The sequence below is a fragment of the Podarcis erhardii genome, assembly GCF_964252035.2.
Source record: "Podarcis erhardii genome assembly, chromosome: 13".
Lineage (NCBI taxonomy): Eukaryota > Metazoa > Chordata > Lepidosauria > Squamata > Lacertidae > Podarcis > Podarcis erhardii.
This window is the reverse complement of record NC_138502.1, coordinates 12,744,688-12,768,332: the sequence shown is the minus strand read 5'-3', so window position 1 is coordinate 12,768,332 and position 23,645 is coordinate 12,744,688. Positions and strand designations below refer to the sequence as shown.

Genomic DNA, 23,645 nt, shown 5'->3' with positions numbered 1-23,645 from the left:
CCACAGTCGAGGGCTCCACCTCGAATTCTCGATAAGAAATGCTCATTAAAAAACGGGAGTCTATTGATCTAGCTGAAGATTGTTTTCCAGCTGGCAGGTCAAGGCTAACAAGTGTGTGGGTCTCAATGGCTGCACCTTCACGTTTTGCTTCAGATGTGGATAAGGGGGAAGAGAGGGGAAAACAAGCACAAAACATTGCAAAAAACCCTCAAAGCACAATCTTATGAGCCTTGGCAGGATAGCCCAGGGGCCACAGGATACAGCAGATCTCCCTCTCTGCTAAGCAAGACGCTTGACCATCTGCCTCTGCCAATGAACACATGTAGGTTGTTTATTTTTATTTTATTTATTATTTTATTTTGACAAAGTAATCATCATAAATAAATAAATAAATAAATAAATAAAAAATGTGCACCTCACCACTGAGACCATTCCATTGTTAACTATCCACCCTCCCAAAATTTCAACACCTCTTGCGATGGTTTGGTCCGTTTTAACAGTACAAATTCTACAAACACCCTCCATATCTCCTCAAAATGCGTATTCCCTGTCTTACCTTAATGGCACATGTTAATTTATCATTAATAGCTATATCCCACACCCCTTTAAACCATTCTTCCATTTTGTATTCTGCTTGCCCCTTCCACTTCCTAGCTATAACAATTCGTGCAGCTGTCAGTAAATTTGTGAGCAAGTCCTTCATAGCCTGCGAAAGTTCCACCCCATCATAAATTGATAATAATGCTACCTCTGGACTTTCAGTCAGCTTTACTCATGTAGATTGTGCTGGTCAGATGCTCTTGGACCCTTCTGAATACTGATCAGTAGGGGGGGGGTGAATTCTGGGCTTTTGGTTTTATTATTTCCCACTACTGCTGGGCACCTGTCTCTATGGTGTTGAGCACCTGCACTGGGGGCAGGGGGTAGAAACAAACAGGGGCCCACTTCTGCCCACTCAAGGAGACCCACCCTCAGAGGCCCCCTTATTCTGGCTCCAAGACCATCCCTTCTCCTCCCCCACTGCTCTGATGGCACAAAGGAGAGGCAGAAAGGGGCACACCTTGGAATAGACTGAGGGAGGCTTACAAAACTCCCTCCCTGAGAAGAAACCAGAGACTAACCACACCTGTCCTGGAGCTGATATAGGAAATGTTCCTCCCCTAAGAACCCACAGGACGGAAATGGACGGTGTATCCCTCTTCTGCAAGAATGGTGTTAAGACTGGCAGGGCTGTGAATTTGGTATCTGGCCCATCTTGGATTTCCCCTTCCTTCTGCCCTGCCTTTTGGTGGCCCTGTAAATGTAGAACAGCAGAGCAGCAAGATTTCATGCAGGTTGGGGCTGCTGGGAGCTGGGAGTCAAGCAATAGTTGGGCTACAGAACCTCCACCTTTGTACTAAATCAGTAAGATCTATTCTGTTGAGATTATGCAATAATCAACCAAATGAGGCAACTTTAATCAAGGAGCCTGAGCTATTCACGATACTGGCACAGTTCAAGATAAAGACCCTTCATGCTAACTCTGACTGGAGCTAACTAGGCTATCCCACCTGCCTTTATTTTGCCTGCCAGCTCCAAGACTGGTTTGGCAGGCTGGCTGGAGCCGCACCCAAGAGCCTTCGCTTTTCAAACTTGGGTTTCATTGAGAGCAAACCAACAAGTTTGGATTGCTACATTAGCTACCTCATTACTCCACCACAGCTAAGAAAAACGCAGGACTTTTCCTCCACTGTCTGAAGCCAAGGAAACAAATCTACAAAAGGACTCTCAAGTGGAGACCAGAGGCTCACGTTTTTTGCACCCAAGTCCTTTGGCTCACAAGAGCACCAGCAGGTGAGATTAAGGCTGGATTGAGACATGCTTGAGAGTAGGAGAGAAAAATGGGGTTCTCCCAGCACTGCTCTATTTTTCTTCGGGCAGGAACTGTGAATGTCAGAACGGACTGCAGGCATGTGCACTGAAAGAAAACATAGCCTAGCACTAAAGAAAACATAGCCACGAGCCATTTGCTTGAAGCAAATATTGCCCCTCCAAAAGCCTTATAGCAGAAAAGCAATTGTATCTGGAATGAAGATTTATTTATATTATTGTTTTTTGAAATACACAATCATTGGCTTCAGGACTTGAAATAGGGGGGCACCCTTTGCCTATTTTAACATTGCACTTGAAAAGTAGAGATTTCCTTTGACGTGTGTGTATGTGTGTGTGAAAGAGAGAGAGAAAGAGAGAGAGAGAGAGAGAGAGAGAGAGAGAGAGAGAGAGAACTACTAGGCTTCTTGATGTTATTGGGCTACCAACTCCCATCAGTTCCAGCCACCACAGCAAAAGGTCAGGGATGATGGGAGTTGTTGTGCAACATCTGGAGGACTGGAGGTTTCCTCCCCCCTTGTATTAAGTCACCATTCTGTCCTCCCTGCCCCCGGGATTTTCAGTTTTTCAAAAGTTCTTCCTATTCCGCAAACTGCACAACAACAAGGAGTAGCATAACAATGCATGGGGTTTTTTGGAAACGATTTTCCCTGCTATTGCACAACTTTGCAATAGATGGAAAAGACATTCTAAAAACAAGGAAGTGAACCTAAGTGGTGATGAAAGAAAAAACATGTAAGGGTTTCTTTGTGATGGAAATTGCTACTTCTGGGCGTCATTCTAAATTCCACAAAACCACATTTCGAATATATAGACTCAGTAAACCTGTTTGGTAAAGTTGGAAGGTCAACATCCAGGGAAGAAATTATACCCTCCTAGCATCACTGGCCCCTGGTATGCTAGGATGGGGGGAGGCCTCTCCTTTCCCCAACTACTCTGGGCGGCTCCCAGAGTATTATTACTACTACTAATATTAATATTATTATTAATAATAAAGCGATGTAACATTAAAACTTCCCTAAACAGGGCTGCCTTCAGATGTCTTCTAAAAGTCAGATAGTTGTTTATTTCCTTGACATCTGATGGGAGGGCGTTCCACAGGACAGCTGCCACTACCAAAAAGGCCCTCTGCCTAGTTCCCTGCAACCTCACTTCTTGCAGGGAGGGAACCTCAGTGTCTGGGGTGAACGATGGAGGTGGAGATGCTTATTCAGGTATACTGGGCCAAGGCTGTTTAGGGCTTTAAAGGTCATCACTACCACAACACTTTGAATTGTGCTCAGCGATGTACTGGGAGCCAATGCAGGTCTTTCAGGACAGGTGTAATATGGTCTTGACAGCTGCTCCCAGTCACCAGTCCAGCTGCCACATTCTGGATTACTTGTAGTTTTTGGGCCACCTTCAAAGGTAGCTCCACGTAGAGTGCATTGCAGTAGTCCATGGGTAGGCAAACTAAGGCCTGGGGGCCGGATCCGGCCCAATCGCCTTCTAAACCTGGCCCGTGGGCGGTGCGGGAATCAGCGTGTTTTTACATGAGTAGAATGTGTCCTTTTATTTAAAATGCGTCTCTGGGTTATTTGTGGGGCACCGAAATTTGTTCATATATTTTTTTTTCAAAATATAGTCTGGCCCCCCACAAGGTCTGAGGGACAGTGAACCAGTCCCCTGATGAAAAGGTTTGCTGACAGTAGTCCAAGCGGGAAATAACTATAGTCAAATACTGAGCTAGATTGATTTTTTCCCCCTCCCCTTAGCTTAGTATGAGAAATCTACCTGTGTTCCAGAGTGGGAAATGGCAGTGGGTGGTGGAATTTTTCCCATGCTCAAATCATGAGCCGAACCAGGGAAGTCTGGATGGGAGGGGGTTCTGGAACTCTGTTCACATTATAGAATTTGCAAGCAGAGGTATTCTGAGTTGTCCCTCCTTTTGCAACACATCTATGGTCTACATGATGCAGAATACAGGATGCAAACGTCTCAGTGATGCGAGTAGGTTTGAGACTAGTTGGTGCCCAGAAAACAGACCAGCAAGAAATCCTTTGTGTGGCAACTCCATATAAGAAGGATGGGATATGAAATGTAATGATTTTGGGTTGACTTCACTGGTTGGCATGGGCTCTGCAGGGTTTTTGAAATGGTGCATTCCCAGCTCTAAATGCAGGTGCAGACTGCTAGAGCTACATTCGCTCACTCTGACCTAGAGCCAGTCACAAGATCCAGAGGCCTCCCTTCATCCTGACACACTAGGGACCAGTGATACTGGGAGGGTGTCATTTTCCCACAATGCAATTCCAGGCTGCCTTAGCAGCTGGGATCCTAACACCTGGCAAGGCCCAGTATTACAAACTTTTCTGCACTCTTCCCAATGACCAGCTGAATGAAGCTCTCTGGTCCATGCACCTTTTTCTCAGATCACTCACTCCGCAATGAGAATGAAGCCTGCCCTTATTTTAATGGGCCTTAAAATATGTAGCCAAGCTCTTCTGATAGAATTCAGAAGTAGGATCATAGACTTCCCCCTGGTGGCGCATTAAAGCATAGCTGCCTCTTCCATCTGCTTGGCTCAGAAGATTGGAACTCTGCAGTATGCCCTAGTGATGAGAGTTACCGGGTTTTATAAAGGATGCCCAGGAATGCAACCTGAGTCAGTGGGGCACTTGCACATTCCATAGTCTCGGGATCCTAAGGCACATGGGCTGTGAATCTCGAGCAAAGAACCAAGTTCATCTGCTTCACCCAAGGCAGGAAGTGCTGAAAACCTGGACTTGACAAGCAGGAGTGAAATGTTACTTTATTACTCAGTTATAGCCCATTTTCCCCGTCATGAAACCCAAAGGAGTCGTCAGCCACCCAGGCACTGACCAGACCAAGACCTCCTTAGCTTCAGCAGGGCAGTAGTAATCTAAGAAGCCCTGTATGGTTTGTAACCAGCTACCTGAAGGACCATCCACACTCATCTATACCTGCCTGAACCTTAACCCTGGTGCTCTTCTCTGGTCTACTGCCGAGACCTTTAATGACAGTAAGTACCATGGACAGGGATTTCACTGCGTTCACTCACACACACACCCTCCAGCTGTGGGAGATAAGCATGAAACCCTGATGTTTACAAGAGCCTTAAAAACTGAGTTCAATTCGAGTTTGGTTTGTAATAATTTTATGACACTGTGCCTGTAGCCTTTTAATTTTATCACACTACATCTGCTGCTCTTACTTTATTTTTTAAATAAAATAATTTGGTTTTCCATATTAAAATCTTACAGAAATGTATCATAAAAACAAGATTCCAAGGACTTCCATCCTCCTCTTTGTGGGCCCTGTTATTAATCCTTTCCTCCTGCTTCTTTTATGATAATCCAAAACCTCTTCCATTATGTCCAGAATTCAAACTTAAACTACAAGTGATATTCCAATCCTAGTAACAATTTTAACTGTTTACAATGGTCCTTAAGGTAAGTTATAAATTTCCCCCATTCCTTGTTAAAGTTGGTCTTCCTGATTTCTGACTCTTCCAGTCATTTTAGCCATTTCAGCATACTCCATTAACTTCACCTGCCACTCTTCTCTGGTGGAAACTTTGTTTTCTTTTCATCTCTGGGCCAGTAACATCTGTGCAGCCTGCTGCTCTTACTTCAATGTTCTTGTTCTATATAAACTTTGTTATATTTTATTATCTGTTGCTAAACCACTTTGGGAGCATGAACACCATAGATGACAGGATTTTATTTTTTTTTAAAAATCACCTAATAATACATTAATTCCAGCACTCATCCTAGAGTTGTTTGCACACCTCAGGAATCCCAGCTCCCACACACTTGGCTCTTCTCCACTCTCTGCCCCAATTCCAAAACACTTGGCTCTTCTCCACTCTCTGCCCCAATTCCAAAACAAGGAACTGAATACAGGATCCCTCCTAGCCCTATTTTAAACCTCTAATTCCAGAACTGAGAATGAAACCAAGAGTCAAGATCACACCCTTCAGCCCTGGACCAAAACTAGAGATCTACCAGCTCCTTGTTTCAGGCTCACCCCCACAAATTCCATTTAGAATCACATTCTTCCACCCATGAGCCTGCCTTGAAAGAAAGGGAAAGGACCTCTGCTGCTTTGACATTCTTTATCAAGCCTGACTGTCCACGTTCTAAAGGAGAAATTCATCAGCACTAAGCCCCAGAGGCAGCTTGTCTTGGCTTGTCTTGGGCAGTCCAGATAGTGCTGGACAACCACCCCCATCATCCCTGACCATGGGAGGCCGATGGGAATCTAATCTCCAGAGACTCACAGGTTCCCCATGCATAGGCAAGGCTTCCCATGCAGTTCAGCTGCATTAAGCCTCCTACTGGGTTCCTGTGAGAGTAACTGCACCAACAGGTTTACTCAGTCCCTTCAATCAGGGACTTTACCTAAGAACTAGGAGAAACAAACAGAAGCACTTTGCAATACTTTTTTTTTTTTTTTTTTTTTTTTGCATGGGGCAAGATCTTTCTGGAAGTTTTCTCATTCCTCCTACGAATACAATACCAGGAAGAAGGTTTGGAGCTATCCTGTCCCACAATAAAGGGGTCTTGAACAGATAGATTTTAGAGAAGTGAGAACAGGGGAGGGATTTAAAGGTTCAACCATGTACACCTTACCACCTGAAAAGGGGTAGCAGCAGAAACAGATACACCAGAGAGCTTGATGTTTTGTTTTCAGCCTGAAATCTGCACATCTTGGATGGAGAATATAGACTGGCCAAGCACCCCTGGTTAAGTAGAAAAGGACTCTTTGGAGTTTATGAATAAATATGCAGCCATGTAAGACCACAGCAAAAACAGATCTACATTAAATACAAGTACAGTGTGTCTCCAAGGAGCAGGAACAACTTTCGTATGTTTAACACTGATATAAAACTGCCTGAAGCTTACTGAAACCTTTTGCTCTCCAAGATGCCACAATTCCCCCACTAGGCCAGAAAGGCCTGGAAATGTGACTTGTGGCACCAGTTTATCCAACCAGCTCATGGATTCTGGAAAGCCATCCAGCATTTGTAAGCCCATCTGATGCAAGGTGTCTCTTAGAGGATGTGGTATATGCTGGGATGAGGAGGGTGGCTGTACAGAGCTCCCATCAACTGTGATCTTCATCTATGTCGCCTCTCTCTTCTCCCAAGTCTGGCTCGCTGTCCAGGTTCAAAACAGGGAGGCGGTCTCCACATTCACAGTTCCGGGCACATCTGTAAATATCCCTGTAGGAGAGAACGATGGGTGAAGATGATCCCTACATGAGAGAGGGCGTAAAAACCTCTCCCTGTTTACACATCTCCACACCACGCCTAATATTACAAACCTCTATTGTGTTACACACAAACAGACACTTTACCGGCTATTTTTCTAAGCTAAAAGCCCCAAATGATATAATCTTCCTCAAAGGGATATTACTTTGGTGCCTTGACCATTCTTGCAGTTACTTTGTCCAGAGAATCAAAGTAGAATTCTGTAACTGTTGAGTGACAAAGTAGAACTTTGAATCTTGAAATGAAAGAAAAATATTAGAAGTAGGGGGAAAGTCTACACCTAATTCGCCACCAGAGAATGAATGAGAGTCTAGAACCAAGGCCCCTCCCACCTTTGGGAGAAGAGATCCAGTACCTGCTGTGCTTCTTTGAAGTAATCACTGCGTGCTGAAGGCTGCCATCGGGACAGCACAGGTGGACGTGGACATGGCGGGTACGACAAAGGACAGGCTTTGTGATCCGAGGCCAAGGCTGCTCCAGTTCCCCCGATCCTCTGCGTAGGATCAGGTATGAGAATTTCTCCTCCTTCTTTGGTGGGTTCTGGAGGAAGACACAGAAGGTTGGGAAGGGGAAAATGGATCTCTGCAGAATACAGCTTCCCGCCCGCCCTCACTAACTAATTTGCTTCCCAGCCTTTGCTAAAGGGCGATCCAACTCTTGAAGTTGGCTTCATGTTTAATCGGGTGTGGATTAACTGATGCCCGACTCCCTATCCGATTCAGCATGCCAGCATTTCCCAGCCCTGATCCCCCAGGATGAGAGAGGTGAAGGGAGAAGGGCAGGATATTTGACTGTTAATGGAGCCTAATAACATGTCCCTTTGCCCCGTATCATTCATGCATGGGAAAAGCGTCTATGTAACAAAAACAATACAAAACACATCACCGTGGACAAGTGAGCAGGTTTTTATTGGCACCCTGAGTGAGGACACAATTTGGCCCCCTCCCCCCTCTTGCTTTCTGCTCTGTGCATGCTCTCAAGTGTGCTATGTCATAGTTTTGTGACCCCGCTGTGCAGAGGAACTGCCTGCATGAATGGTGACAACTAATAAAAGGGCTCGGTATGCTTTTTTGCAGTCTATAGGGTAGGGAAACGTAGTTAAGTTACCATATATTTCGGCCCATAAGGCGCACCGGCTCATAGGGGCACCTAGTTTTTTGGGGGGGAAATAAAGAAAAAAAATGTATTTCCCCCCCCAGGCACGGGGCTGGGGAAGCCCGAGCTTCCCCTGACCCCAGCCCCCAGAACAAACTCCTCTCCGTGGGAGGGCTCCTGCGGCTTGCGCAGAGCTACCTGAAGCCCGGATGCGACTGCTCAGCGAACTCCCGGAGGCTCCCAAGGCTTGCGGATAGCTTTCCGAAGCCTGGAGAGCGAGAGGGGTCGGTGCGCACCGACCCCTCTCGCTCTCCAGGCTTCAGCGAAAGCCTGCATTCGCCCCATAGGACGCACACACATTTCCCCTTCATTTTTGGAGGGGAAAAAGTGCGTCCTATAGGGCGAAAAATACGGTATATTGGAAATGAGTGAAGCTGAGCCAACCAGCCTATTGCTTGTAACTACACCCCAATCTAATTGAACACAACAGGAGGTTGATCAACATACAACGTGGAAAAGCACTGCACGTGCAATAAGCGGAAACTCACCCAACTGAAAGGCAGCGGGAAATACGTCTGGGTGAAGTTACATGGCAGGATACGGTCAGGCGACAAACGAGGGCATGGCAAATGGTGCGGACACTGAGCATAAGAGAGAAAGGGCAGAAAGTATCTGTTAGTCTCAGGTTATGGTAGGGTTATTTATCTCTCTGAGAATAGAAGACAACCAGTCTAATTTGCCCACAGCCCCCCCCCCCCAAATTAACAAGCCTTCGCATCCTATCTACTCCACATTGCTCTAAGTGGAAGAATTTATTAGACCTGGTCCAGATGAAACAATCTCGGTCCAATAAGCCAAATGAACAGCCTGTTTCCTGCATCTCATTTCAAAACCTCTCGTTTCTTACATACTTGGTACAATTTAGATGCCGTGGTTTATGTTCCACCCACTAAAACAGACTGCAAACCACAGTATTTTTTCCAAGGTTGCAAGCGAGGCTTCAGTTAGGATGAAACAGGAAATTGTGGTTTAACAAGCCCCCAAAATACTGAATTCAAACACACAATAGATGGGTTAGAGGGAACTTGCAGAAACACCAATCATTCTCAGTCTAAGAGACCTTGCTTTACCTTAGGGGTTGTTGCCCTCCAGAAATTACTGGGACTCCCAAAACACATCAACCCTAGCCAACATGGCAAATGGGCTAGGATGATGGGAGCTGTAGTTCAGCAACATCTGGGGGGCATCAGGTTGTTCATTCTTGATTTATCATATTCAGATGGTTATATCTGAACTGCATATTAGCTTCCCACTACTCTCATGTATCTGTTTGGCAGTTTTGGTACTGTTATTTATATTGTACATTTAAAACATTTGTAGGCTGGCTTTCATTCAAAATCCAAAGCAGGTGTACAGCCTTTTTTTGGGGGGGGGGGGGGGGATACAATTCTGTCCAGAACAGGTAAATCACCTAATTCCTGGACCTAGGAACCATCCACAAGTCCTCCTTCTTCTCAGGATTCAGCAGCCGCAGCTCCTTTTTACTCAATCTAGCTTCAGGAAAATTTCTAAACTCACCGGGGCAAAAACGGAAGGCTCTGTGGGATCATGAACCACTTCATCTGTGCCCTACAGAAGAAGATGGATGGGGGTAGAGAAACAATTCATTTAAACAGTCACGCATGTCATTCTCACAGTCCTTCCTCAATCATGGGCAAGGAAGCTAAATATTGAGGAAAATACAGGGGCCAGAGGTCGGGCAGGTGCAGCCACCACAGGAACAGGCCTAGCAACTTGTCTAAAAGTTCAAGCCCATTTGAAATGGAGACAAGCCTAAATGCCTGCTACAATTATGGGGTGGGTGGGAATGAACTTTCCTTCTTTAATTAAAATTGGATTCTTAAGTATCTGTGCAAATAAGAGTGGTAATCTGGAGTAGTTTTGTTAATTAGCAGAGCTTAGGGTTAAAGGTCTTCAAGAGGGAAATTATGAATCTTAAACTCATTAATTACAGTCCACGCTCCAGAGAAAAACTTTGGGGAAGACATAAAGCAATCATCAGTCTAAGAGAAGGAGGCTGACGTGCTTCCTGGCACGATATCCTTCTTTAAACAAGGATTTAAATCAATTTTTTAATAGTTTTATTTCAGGGGTCACCAACACAGCACCCATGGGTGTAACGGCACCCTTGATGTCTTCTTCTGGTGCCCACACTTACAGCCCCCCTTGGTTATGAGGCCATCACCTTTTGTCCCATGGAGAGTACGTAGAACTGGAAGAGGAAGGTGGAAGAATGACACTCATTCCCACTTGCTCACTCAGCACTTTTAAAGGCTGTGCGTATGCGCGCACACACATTTTCTATCTCTGGGGAGCAGGAAGAAGTCAGGGGTTGCACCCCCAGCATTTGCTCGCAGGTCTAAAAAGGCCGTCAACTCCTATTTTATACCCTGCGTGCATTTATTTAAAGGCCACAAACACAGAGAAGTGCCTCACCTTTAAAATAAGATCCCGGGCTTCCATGAGCATCTGATGACCTTCTTTGGTCCCGTTCTCTACCAGAACCTGGAAAAATGAAGGCAAGGGAGAGACTATACACTGGGTGGTGCTGAGCAACAGCCCCACCCCCTATTCCCAAAGAAGAGCAGGCTTCTGCAGTGCATGGAATGCAAGGGAAAGTTGTTACTATCTATAGCACCACCAGTGGGCAAGGCACACGAGAAGAAATCCCTATCCTGGGGAGCTTACAATATTAAGATTTTATATAGAGGAAGCAGGTGCCTCCACTTTCTGCTGCTCTCTCAGTGCCGTGACTTGGTGATCCAGGAACAGCAGCTCACAGAGTTTCCTCTGAGTTGCCCTAAGAATCAGGAGCCCCCTTTTCATTCAATGTACAGAGGAATCCAGGTCACAGTTGGAGAAAAAGAGAGAATTGCAGAGACGATAGAAACTGCATAGGTAAAAGTAAAGGGACCCCGGACCATTAGGTCCAGTCGCGGACGACTTCGGGGTTGCAGCACTCATCTTGCTTTATTGGCTGAGGGAGCCGGCATACAGCTTCCGGGTCATGTGGCCAGCATGACCAAGCCGCTTCTCACAAACGGTGCATGGAAACGCCGTTTACCTTCCCGCCGGAGCGTGAAGGTGCTTTCTAACTGCTAGGTTGGCAGGAGCAGGGACCGAGCAACAGGAGCCCACCCCGTCACGGGGATTTGAACCGCTGACCTTCTGATCGGGAAGCCCTAGGCTCTGTGGTTTAACCCACAATGCCACCTGTGTCCCATAGAAAATGCATATCCCCCTCCATTTACTGGAGCCAATAGGAGCTCCACACACCCTCACCTCTAATTATGGTGAGCGTGTAATATGTGTGCAGGGTCCCAATAGGCAGCTTTCCCCAAGCCTTACTGCAATACAAGGGAGTAAAGGCAGAGAGGAGGCAAGGATATGCTGCAGGATGGGTAGGGGGGCCACATGGGCCACACCCAGTTATTCCCTATCCCTGGAACAGAAGAATGGAAGGCAAGGTTAACAGGGAAGGTATATGTGGCTGCTTCAGTTGCACGTACTTAGGGGGAGAAACACAGTATCAGACGGGTAAGCTGTTTGTCCACTTACCAAAAAGCCACCTGTCTTTCTCCAGAGTGTCTGCACTGTCTCCACTCTCTGACCATAACTTTGGAGTTCGTTGAGTGAGAAAGCAGAAACCACAAGGTCAAATTTCACCTGCATGTGGAGCAAAGGGAGAGAGAGAGATGTGGCTGGAATATGTAGGGACGGTATATTCAATTACAAATTTTAGGGTCTTTTAAAAAAGAAAGGAAAAAGGCCAAAAGTTTAATTTAGAGCCAGTGTGGACAACTTCTGCAGTGTAACCGTCAAGCTGTTGGACTTAATACCGGGAAGATCAGTCCATTCTCTGCTCTGCCATGAAGTTTCCCGGGTGACTGTGACAAAGGTACACTCTCAGCTTAACCTACTTCACAGGGCAATGATCCAACTGGTGGTGGCTGGCAGTAGTTGGGGAGGGCAGAAGAGGCCTCTGTATAATGGAAATTTTTAAGGGCCCTCTGTAACAGATATGTTGTCGATTTGGTGGAAGTAGCAGAAGACGTGAAAAATTCCTCCCATGAACTTCCTTACGGCTCAAGCCATTGGTATTATTCAATAAAATATCTGATTATTCTTACGTGCACTGAAGTGTGGCAAAAGTTGGCCACTTGCAGGGTTTTTTAAACGGAAAATTTACACAGCATAAGAAGTATTTAAAAACAAACTTGGGTGAAGACCAGTTCCAATCATTAAGCCTGGGGGAATGGGAGGGGAAACCTGGTTAGATGGGGAAATTAACCAGTTCAAGTGGGAAATCCTTGTGGGATTCTGGAAAACACACAATGGTACCCAGTCAACAGAACGGGGGACTGTAGGCACCTGAATGCAGATTTAACAAGACCCCCTGGGACTCATGCTGCTCTGAGTGCAGCTCCCATTGGGAGGAAATTAAGATGAGTTATTATTACCTTTGGTGAGACGGGGAGGAACTGCCGAAAGTAGACTCCTGGGATGCAGAGATTCTTGTCCTCAGAAATACCTGGGTAGTTGTTGTTTTTTTAAAAAAAGAACAAAAACAAAGGTAGAAGCACGGAGAGGTTTGTGCGAGCTCAAATACAACAGGTTAAGTGCTATAACTCAGTGAGTAGAATGTACGTTTTGCATGCAGAAGGTGCCTAAGCTCAATCCCTGATATCCCCAGCTAGGGCTGGGAGAGACTCCTGCTGAAACCCTGGGGAGTGACTGCCAGCCAGTGTCTACAGTACTGAGAAAGATGGACCAATGGCCTTACTCTGTATAATAATAATAATAATAATAATAATAATAATAATAATAGTAATAGTTTATTACTTATACCCCAACCATCTGGCTGGGCCTCCCCAGCCACTCTGGGTGACTTCCAACAGGATATTAAAAACACAATAAAATATCAAACATGAAAAACTTCCTTAAACAGGGCTGCCTTCAGATGTCTTCTAAAAGTCAGATAGTTGTTTATTTCCTTGACATCTGATGGGAGGGCGTTCCACAGGACAGCTGCCACTACCAAAAAGGCCCTCTGCCTAGTTCCCTGTAACCTCACTTCTTGCAGCTAGGGAACTGCCAGAAAGCCCTTGGAGCTGGACCTCAGTGTCCAGGCTGAACAATGGGGGTGGAGACGCTCCTTCAGGTATACGGGGCTGAGGCCGTTTAGGGCTTTAAAGGTCAGCACCAACACCTTGAATTATGCTTAGAAACTCACTGGGAGCCAATGTAAATCTTTCAGGACCGGTGCTATATGGTCTCACCGGTTGCTCTTAGTCACCAGTCTAGCTGCTGCATTCTGGACTAGTTGTAGTTTCCAGCTCACCTTCAAAGGTAGCCCCACGTAGAGCACATTGCAGTAATCCAAGCAGGAGATAACCAGAGCATGCACCATTCTGGCGAGACAGTCCGCGGGAAGGTTGGGTCTCAGCCTGCGTACCAGATGGAGCAGTTTCCTATGCTCCCATGATTCTAGTGGCAATGGGTGGGAACTGCAGCACGGAAAGGGTCTGAAGCCATACGGCCCAGACGGAGGTTTGATGCTTAAAGAGTAGGGTTACACTGAACTGCCCTGTGCAAATTACAACAACAGGCCAAAGGGGCAGAGCTTCCCTTCATTTCAATGGTCCCTGCATATAATTTCCCCATTCATTGGGCATCTGGCATCCTACCTATTAATCAAGGACAGGGCGGGGGGTGTATATCACTGGCATGATAGGGCTCCTGGATAGATGTCAGGCAATGAAGAACCCCACCCCACCCCACACGAAGTTCTCCACATAGCACCACTCACAACTCTCACCTTTCATCAGCCTCTCAGCTAAGGCTAACATTGAAGCCGAACTGTCGATGTTCATGTACTCGTTGATACTCTTGCCCCAGATGCCATGTGCTGCCCTAAAGTGAAGGGGGAGGAGAGGGAAGAAAGGAGCAGGGTGGCACGTCTGTGAATGGTCTCTTCTAACAGATCTGAACTGCTGGGATGGGAAGACTCCTGGACCAGGGTTAAAGAACCCGTGGCCCTCCAGATACTGGAATACAGCTACTACTATTCTTGACCACTAACCTGCTGGCTGATGGGAGTTAGGAGTCCAGCAGCAGGAGGGCCACAGGTTCCCCACCCCTATTTACATCAATATTTCCCTCCCTCCCTCCCTGCTGCTCAGGAATTGACATGGTTTCTCACCAGGTGACAGCGCCCGTTCCTGAGCCGAAATCCAACAGGGTGCGCGGCTCAAAGTCCGAGACTCTCTTCTGGATCTGAAGGAGGAAAAAAGAGAAATTGATTCGTAAACCAAGGACTGCTGTCAACTGAAGATACATATGAACCTTTCCAAAAAAAACCAGGGTCCTTTTTGTTGGGGGATAATTCAGAGGGAATTCCGAGGTGTTAAAAGAGACTATTTATGTATGCTACTACTGTGGCCCGTGTTTTGTTAGCCCAAAAATGGAAAATGAGAGAGGTCCCAACCAAAGAAGAATGGCAACTTAAAACAGATGGAATATGCACAGCTTGCAGATTTGACATATAGAATAAGAGAACAAGAAGAATGCATGTTTAAAGAAGACTGGAAAACATTTACTAAATATAGGGGTGAAAATTGTGTTCATTTAAAAACACTTGTAGCATTAAGATAAATTCAACAGCGTATATAAGTTTTGATGGATGTAACAATGGATTACTGAATGGTTTAGCTCGTGTAAAATATGCAGGGATGTATGGTATGCAAAATGAACCATGGACAGGGAAGAAGGGAAGCCATTGATTTAGGGTTGTTTAAATGAATATTTTGAAATGTAATTTAGAAAATTTAATAAAAATTATATACAAAAAAAGAAAAGAAAAAAACATATGAACCCGTTCCCCATTTGAAAGTAGGGTATGGTATTTACAAACTCACCCTGCAGTGCGATAACTTTAAAAGGAACACCAAAGTAATTAACTATACAAAAACAAAACAGGATGGCATTCAACCAAGTTTTACTCAAGAGTAGGCCTACTAAAATTAATGGACCTAATGTATATCAATTTCTAGGGGTCTACTCTGAGGAAAGCTTAGTGGAATACCACACAGCCCAAAAAGTTTATATATACCTAGAAATTCAAAAGGAATGTTGCAAACCTTACAGAAAACACTTGCTTTGCACTGCCACAGCTAGGAGAGTGTACAAAGCAACTTTGATCACCTAACTGCAGCTGGTGCATGGGCTAATAGAGCGAGCAGAAGCCACTCAGGTATAAGAGTCTCGGGTTATGAATCATACTAAATAATGCTAGCCTACCTTATAGAGCTGTTGTTAACCATTGCAGAAACAATGCAGGTGAAGCAGTTTGGTCATTTAATGGGCAGTGTATAAATCAAGGATGGGGAATCTCTCTCCATTTGCTCCCCAGGACTCTCACACCACATCACAAATAATACCCTCCTTGATGATTCTTAACCTGGCTGGAATGTGCCCTTGAACTCCAATAATGGCTCCTGCTCACCAGGGTGGAGGACAGAGGTGTGTGCATGTGGATGCGTACAGAAACTAGCCTATTGAACAAAGGGAAACTTTTTCTTTCCTGATCTGTGTACTTTTGCCTCTCACCCTATCCACTGTCATTTGGCCCCTAGAAGGTCACCAAGAATGAAATACTGACCACAGGCTCAGAAAGCATTTTATATGAGGGGCAGGGAACCAAAGCCATATCTATTTTATTCATTTCCTGTATTTTTAATCCTGTTTGCCGAGGCAAATTACTGTTTGCAAAATTCGCTCACACCAATTGGCGGGGTGGGGGTGGGGCGTTTGCAAACAGTCTTACAAACCCAAAAACAAAAAGGCAAGACGTATGAGGAAAAGGTGCTGAGGGAAAATGTAGAGAGGGATGATCTGTTATTCAAGGCCAGGACTAAGTGGTGACCCATAGCAAGGCATTTATATGCAGCTCAGGTCAGGCTGATCTTCTCTTGAAACTATTCATGGCTCCTGTTCCTTTGAGCCAATGGATGGAGACAGAGCCCCTCTGGTTTTTTTTTGTTTTGCTTACATAAAGGTAGGGCTTGCCAGAAGACCCCAACAAAGCAAATCCTTTGCTCAAAGGGGATGAGAACCTGGGGTTCTCCTATCTAAATGATGCTGCACTAGTCAGAGGCCTGAATAATCCAGAGTTTTACCAAATGAATGCTTGGTGATGTTTTAACTACTAGTAAATTAATAGCCACCAAGTTATTTTGAACATGTAGTACACAGCCATCTTCTCACCCTGCTCCACCCACTGAAAACTTGAAACGTCAACTCACTTCATGGAAAGCTCGGGTCACAGCTGCAAAAACCCCGTCCATCCGGGCTGCCATGTATATAAAGCTGAGCTCTTCAGTGTACCTAGGAAAAGACAAACCACATAACCAAGTCAGCAAGGAGCACAATTCTCACAGCCTGTGCCACAAAGAGAAAAGGGAAAGAAAACACAGCACCACAAAAAAGGGCTGAGCGAGAGCTCCCTGCTGGTCTAAACTGTGTAATGAGTCGTATCTGCTCTACTACCGGTTGTTGCTATCGACTTATCCCTGTTACAATAAAGAGCCGGGTGTCTTCTGCAGGCTGGCCAAATTTAATTCAACCTTCTGAGAATCTCGCTTTCCATTTAAATAACAATGAACAACCCCCTAGTTCTTAGCGTTAAGACAAAATCTGAACAGAAGTGGGTGTGAGTCTCAAAAGGCAGGCAACAGCAAAAAAAGTATACTTAAAATATTTGGATACGGATTCGGTAGCATATTAGTTGTCAAAAGAACAGATCAGGACCATGGCCCATCTGGTCCAGCCTTCTTTCTTCTCCTATCACACTCCCATAATGGCCAACAAGATTATTGTGCAAAGCCCACAAGCAGGAAATGAGGGTAATAGCCCTATTCTGCTTGCAGCTGATATTCAGACCCACTTTAACTCTGGCACTAAAAGCAGTAAACATTCATTTGCATAGTAGCCACCAACAGACAGTGCTACTCTCCATGAATTTACAGTGGTACCTCAGGTTACATACGCTTCAGGTTACAGACTCCGCTAACCCAGAAATAGTGCTTCAGGTCAATAACTTTACTTCAGGATGAGAACAGAAATCATGTTCTGGTGGCGCGGCGGCAGCAGGAGGCCCCATTAGCTAAAATGGTGCTTCAGGTTAAGAACAGTTTCAGGTTAAGAACGGACCTCCGGAACAAATTAAGATCTTAACCCGAGGTACCACTGTATCTAAAGCCATGTAAGAATGCATTTCCAGGACCACGTAAGTTTGCTGTAGATTACTGTTCGGAATAAGTCACCATATTGATTCTCCATATTTAGAACGTGAAACAAAAAGAGAAAGGCTCTGCAAAAAAAGAAGGGCTTTATCTGTCAGTCTGCGTTCAGTAATATGAGACGGCATGCTATGTTCGCACCAAATCTTCCCAGGAGAATCAGGTCTTTGACTTCTGGAAAGGTCCCCAGGACACTCACTTCAGCTCCTCCCAGTGGTAAGTTGCTTTTCGGAGGGCATCCAAGACCTTTTTCTGCAGCTTCGCCTCAGCTTCCTCATCCAGAGGGCCCGTGGCATCTGAGACAGAAGAAGTCAAATTATTTTATTTAATCCCACTCTTCTCCCACGCTAGTATCAATCATTATTCAACCCCCTTTCTCTGACCCACCCCCATGCAACAATATGTAAGGTAAGTTAGGCTAAAAGAGTGTGACTAGCTCAAGATCGACCAGCAGGTTACATGGCTAAGTTGGGAACAGCATCATATCCTCACTCTCTTTGAATAGGTACTGTCTCCTCCACAACTACCCCACAAATCTGCACTCACTTTTCTTCTCCCGAAATTTCTGCTCCAATTCATGAGCCTTCCTACGCAGACCTGCAGCCTCCAGGGGGCGTTTGCGGCTCCACAGGTAGTTGGTGAGGGCCTTGGTTTGTTGCTCCAGATTCCGCATGGAGGATTCTGGGGGAACGAAAAGCTAGTCAGGGTAGGGGCACCTACAGCAGCTCTCACTTGAAGACCCAAAGCACTTTCTCAGCTTGCTATGATGCTATCAACATGCAGGGAACTTTATTATCAGGGGATGAGCAACAGGTAGTAAGTACACCCCCCCAAAAAAAAATCTGAAGTAGATAAGCAAGGGGTTTTGAATTCTAAGTATTTAATAGAAGCAGCAACAAAACATTAGTCTTTTGCTCCCCAATCCAGTCTGTATGACTCCTTGATCTGTCACCAACTCAAAATGTAGATGTGTACAGTCATACCTCGTGTTGCGTTCTGCTCTTGTTGCGGACTTTCAGCTTATGAATGCAGCAAACCTGGAAGTGTTTTTCCGGGTTTGCAGCCTGAGCAAGCGCAGAAGCGATCTGCGCACTTCGCACATGCGCAGAAGTGCTGGATTATGCCATGCACATGCGCAAAAGAGGCACTCTAGTTGCGGACTTTTCGGGGTGAGAATGGCACCCCGAAACAGATTAAGTCTGCAACTAGAGGTACAACTGTACTTGCACAACAAGGGTGGGGAAGCACTTAATTATTTAATGATTTAAAAAATGTCTATCTTGCTTTTCCCAATGTGGGTCTCCAGGAAGCTTACAGCTATAAAATATACCATGTACAAAATTAAAAACATAAATTAAGGCTTCAAAAATTAAAAAAAACATCAATAATTTAAAATCTAAAAGGAAAAGGAAAAGATCTGAGAAGCATTCATGGTGCAAAAGCCTCCTGAAACAGAAGAGTTTTGACTAAGCAACTGAAACTCAGTAGGGATGGTGCCTGTCTAACTTTTTGCAAGTGGGAGCTGCACAGAGTTAGGCCCACAACACTTGAAGGCTTAACTCCTCATTGATGCAAGTCCAAATCCCCGCACCTCCTTGAGGAATAAGCTACAAAATATTACCTTTATTATTGTTGTTATTTATTCATGCAGATGATTTATATCCTGCATTTGTGATACATTTGCATTGCTCAGAGGAGCAATACAATAAAAAGCAATCACTGCACGTGTGTGTGTGTATATGTGTATACTCTCTCTCTCCCTATCTAACACCAAAATAAGAAAACGAAGTCCCAAGGACCATTCCCTCTTCAAGGCTAGGAGACCTGTAGTCCTCCAGAGTTTACAGGTCTACAACTCTCATTTCTGACTACTGCCCGTGTTGATTGGGAATTGTAGTCCAACACACCCTGGAGGGTCATGTATTCTCCAGCCCCGATATACAACATCACGGGACCAAGAAAACAACAAGTTTATTACAAAATCATTCTTTAACTCCGCACCTCTGGAGTTGGGAAGAGTGAACTCAGCCCACCCAACAAATCTATGAAGTCCATACGAGTCCACTACCCTTCATCCCACCCCACATATCACAGAGGTGCCATTGTTAATGGGTTTTACTTACCAGTTACCAGAAATTGAGCTACTTCTACCAGTTCAGGAGGAAGCCTAACATTTTTGAGATGGAGGATGCCCGGGTGCTGGCGATGTGGAATTTTGCCCAAGAAATCAGAAGAATTATCTACTTGGGAGACCTTGGGTATGACAGTAGCCAGGCCCTGAGGGTAGACAATCAGTAAAAAGGGCTAGTTATGAGACCCAAAGACATGTTCACAGCCAGGCAGAATTACAGCAGTGCTACAAACTGAGATATGAAATCCAGGAGCTAAATGGCACCTTAAAACTAGGTTATGGGCACAACTATGGAATGTCTAGGAACTTTTTAAAAACAAGAATACAAAGCTGAAAATGAATGAACTGCAGCTAAACGGTCTAGTCCTTACCCTGCCCACCCCCACTAATATTCCTCAGAGTAGCTGGAAGTGGGAGACAGAAAAAGGTCCTCCTTTCCTTCCACTCTACAGTTTTAATCTGAAATCTCAGGCTCAGTACTAAACTCAGAAACGTCTCGTGTTAATGAAATTCCCTGTCACAAAATGCGCCTAGAACAATGGAAGTTTCAAACACTGAACTATAGGGAGTAATGCAAGTTTATGCCGCCAAGGAAAGTAGTAGGACAACATTGCTAAGCTAGAGAGGCCCAATGCAACACTGTCTTTGCCAAACAGTGACCATCCACATCCCTAAGAATCTCAGAGAAACAAACTTGCTAATCTTCAAAACGATTTTTTTTTTGCTTTTATGCATTTCACAATGTTTTCTTTTATTCATAGAAGTGTATCTATGTCACCATATCATAAAGTATCAGGGCAACAATAAAAAACACCATGGGGGGGGGGGGGAATACTAAAAATCATCAGAATGTCTGTCTAATTAGAATTGCAAAGCTATGTTGGCATAAAACAATTTTGCTACTGTTGTGAGCTGCTTTGACAATAACAACAACAACAACAATTTATTTATGGCCCACCCATATCTTTGAGTGGAAAGATATACATACAATACATACACAGAGAGAAAGAGAAGATAAATGTAAACAAATAAGACTAGCATGGCATAAATAACCAGCAGGTGGAAGTATGAACTTCATTATTTCCAAGTGAGGGGAGAGTGGTGGGCTAACAAGCAAGTCACAGAGCCAAATATTGGAGGTTGAACATTTGTGTCTTATCTATTTGCAAGCTGCTTTGAGGTTGTATGAATTTTACATAGATTTCATGAAAAAACGAACAACATAGCAGAATCCAGAGCAAGTCAGGTGGTGCCCCAAAAGAATAAAAATAACCAGAGTTATTGATGAATCTACATTTTAGGTAAGGGGGGGGGGCTAGTCTTCATCGCCACCACTATTGTTATTGCAATTATTAAGGCTGCATGCAATTTCATAACATTTGCATGCTGTTGGGTTGCTTTAAAAAAAACCAAAAATAATCACCCTCAAAGCGCGTTTTCAAAAAGAGAATAAAGCAATAAAATTATTAGCGGAACCAATTCAAAACACCCCCCCCCCCAAAAAAAAAATCTCGAAAACAAGAAAAACACACCAGCATTTCAGGTTTATCTGGGTCGACACTGAGGCGGGTTTGCAACCTGAGAGCATCACATTCTCCTATAAGCCACAGTTCAGGAAAGTCTGACCACCCGCAAATTAATGGCACGGGCTACCTAAGAAACTCAAGCCTTTAAAAAGCCTGAAAATGCAAAGTTTACAGCGCCCCCAGCCCTCTCGCATATAAACGGGGGCGAAGGGGGAAAAAACCCACCCTAAACGCCATAGGATAATTCCACGTTTTCCTCAAGCACCTCGCAGCCGCCATCTTCGGAAGGGAATTCGTGCTCGTCGCGCCGTCGCATCAACGCTCCTCTCCCCCGCCGCGTCGCACCGCAGCCGCCATCTTGGGTAGGGCACTGACCCAAGCTGCATCGGACAAGCGCATGCGCGTAACTCTCCACTCCGTTCCTACAAGCTGCTCGCGAGGACGCAGAGCGAGCGCAAACCAGAGAGGCAGGCCTCGTGTCCACGCCCCCTAAACTGCTGATTGGCCCCAGAGTCACCAATCATCAGCAGCTGCCTCCCCTCAGTTGTTGCATTTTTGGTCACTTTTTTTTTAAAGAAAAAGAAGAGCGGTGTATTTGCATACTGCTCGCTGATTCGCTCGTTTGGCGTTCTAAGGCAGGCATGTGCGCGCCCGCTTCCTTTAGCTTTCCATGAGTACGGTAGTTTGTTCTCTTTGAGGAGTTCTGAGCCTGGCTGCTCGTGTGAGGCTGGCTGCGTGAGCGGGCATATTATTATGTTTTCTTTTCGCAAGTTAAGAGAGTAAAAAATAATAATGCATTTTTGGGTCTGTGAAGCTTGAACTGTTACAGAGTCCCATCCGCAAGTAGCAGGCAGCTCTGGATAACCACTGTTAGCTTCTTCAGTGAAGTTGTTCCACAACAGTTCACCACATTATTATTTTTAATTAGCTACTACATGTCAGACTTTGATTAAAATGGCTGTACTGGATTATTTCACATTTCAGAGTCACTGATGTAAATAAAAATTTCCTGTGCATTATAGTTTTCAAGTTATTCTGGGGGAAGGATGAAAATTAGGGAAATATTGATACAATCACGAAGCATCGTAGAATGATGAAATAAAACAAAGACCCCAGTCAATATAATCTTTTATTTTAGACACCTCTGGGAATACATACTATATTAAGCACAGATGGATAAAACAAATCTCTATAGCAGAAATCTCTCCTCCCAAAAAGCTGAGATCCTCCAGAGCTCAGTTTCTTTTGCGCCTTTGAAATTATATGTACTGAATGCACATTGGCCAATATATTATGCTGCCTGTGGAAAAAAAAACAGGGTGGAACAGCAATGGGGCTACCTATGGGACTGCCTGTCCTGGTATGTCCCACGAAGGACCTTACGGTTCTGAAACAAAAACACTTTGGAGGTCCCGGGCCACAGAGAGGTTAGGCTGGCCTCAACCAAAGCCAGGGCTTTCTTGGCTGTGGCTCCGATCTGGTGGAACGCTCTGTCACAAGAGACTACAGCCCTGCGGGACTTGACATCTTTCTGCAGGGCCTGCAAGACAGAGCTGTTCCACCAGGCCTTTGGCCAAGGCAAAGCCTGACCCCCTCCTTTGGTAATTCTTCACAGAACTCTAGCCCAATGGTTGCCATCAATTTGATTTGAACTGATTTTATAATGAATTGTTTTTATAATGCTGTATTATTTTACTGTTGTTAGCTGCTCTGAGCCCGGCTTCGGCTGGGGAAGGCGGGATATAAATAAATTATTATTATTATTATTATTATTGGGAAAGGACCAAACTTAGGTGGTCACATAAACCATGAAATCCTACACATTACGCTCATGGTCATTTATGTGAATAAAGAGCAGCATGTGCGTAAGTTGTAGATTTGTGCATATATCACATTATGTATTTTATTTTATTTTTAAACATAATTCCTCGACTTGTAAAAAACCAAAACTATATTAGAGTAACAGAAACAAGTGAGCACTTGGGTGTACATGGTGATCTGACACAGGACAAAGCTTGAGTGCATCCGTATCCACAAATCTGCATTGAGCCTGTATTCCTAGAGCATCCCTCGTTCAAATGTTGAATGAGGCTGAGATTATCGTCATACATGTAATATGTTCTATTATCATCCAAGAAAAAAAAAATCACAGGGAAACATATCGAAATGCAAATGTTCAAAAATGTTGCCAACTTTCAAATGCAGGCTTACGTTTCATTTTCACTCTAATCAGAAACTGTTGAATCCAAAATGACAACAGTTGAATAGTTTCCTCAGCTATTGGGCAGGCAGCCTAATGCAGAGGCTGTCCACCTTTTGGGCCTCAAGGTCATGTTTGCAAATGTGTGTGTTGTGGGCACCACAGATGCACTGCAACCAAGCAAAAGCTG

General features: G+C 44.8%; 1 protein-coding gene across 1 annotated transcript; it reads right to left on the bottom strand.

Annotated features, from left to right (window-relative positions):
• Positions 1–6,613: 6,613 nt before the first annotated feature.
• Positions 6,614–21,674, bottom strand: METTL17 (methyltransferase like 17). The gene is made up of 14 exons (XM_081835262.1): positions 21,481–21,674; positions 19,722–19,875; positions 18,145–18,279; positions 17,798–17,894; positions 16,603–16,684; positions 14,502–14,575; positions 14,118–14,212; positions 12,760–12,830; positions 11,858–11,965; positions 10,736–10,804; positions 9,818–9,868; positions 8,788–8,880; positions 7,500–7,684; positions 6,614–7,096 (listed from the first exon to the last, which is right to left on the bottom strand). The coding sequence occupies exons 1-14, from the start codon at positions 21,532–21,534 to the stop codon at positions 6,979–6,981; spliced, it is 1,386 nt and encodes a 461-aa protein (XP_081691388.1). The 5' UTR covers positions 21,535–21,674; the 3' UTR covers positions 6,614–6,978.
• Between the last annotated feature and the right edge of the window lie 1,971 nt (positions 21,675–23,645).

Bases quoted from the DNA above. Each gene is read 5' to 3' on its own strand.
- METTL17 (XM_081835262.1), bottom strand. From the start codon at position 21,534: ATGGCGGCTGCGAGGTGCTTGAGGAAAACGTGGAATTATCCTATGGCG. The intron at 10,805-11,857 runs GTAAGTGGACAA...TCATTTTTCCAG, and splicing joins GAAAGACAGGTGGCTTTTTG to GTTCTGGTAGAGAACGGGAC. The intron at 7,097-7,499 runs GTACTGGATCTC...TCTCTCCTACAG, and splicing joins ACTTCAAAGAAGCACAGCAG to GGATATTTACAGATGTGCCC.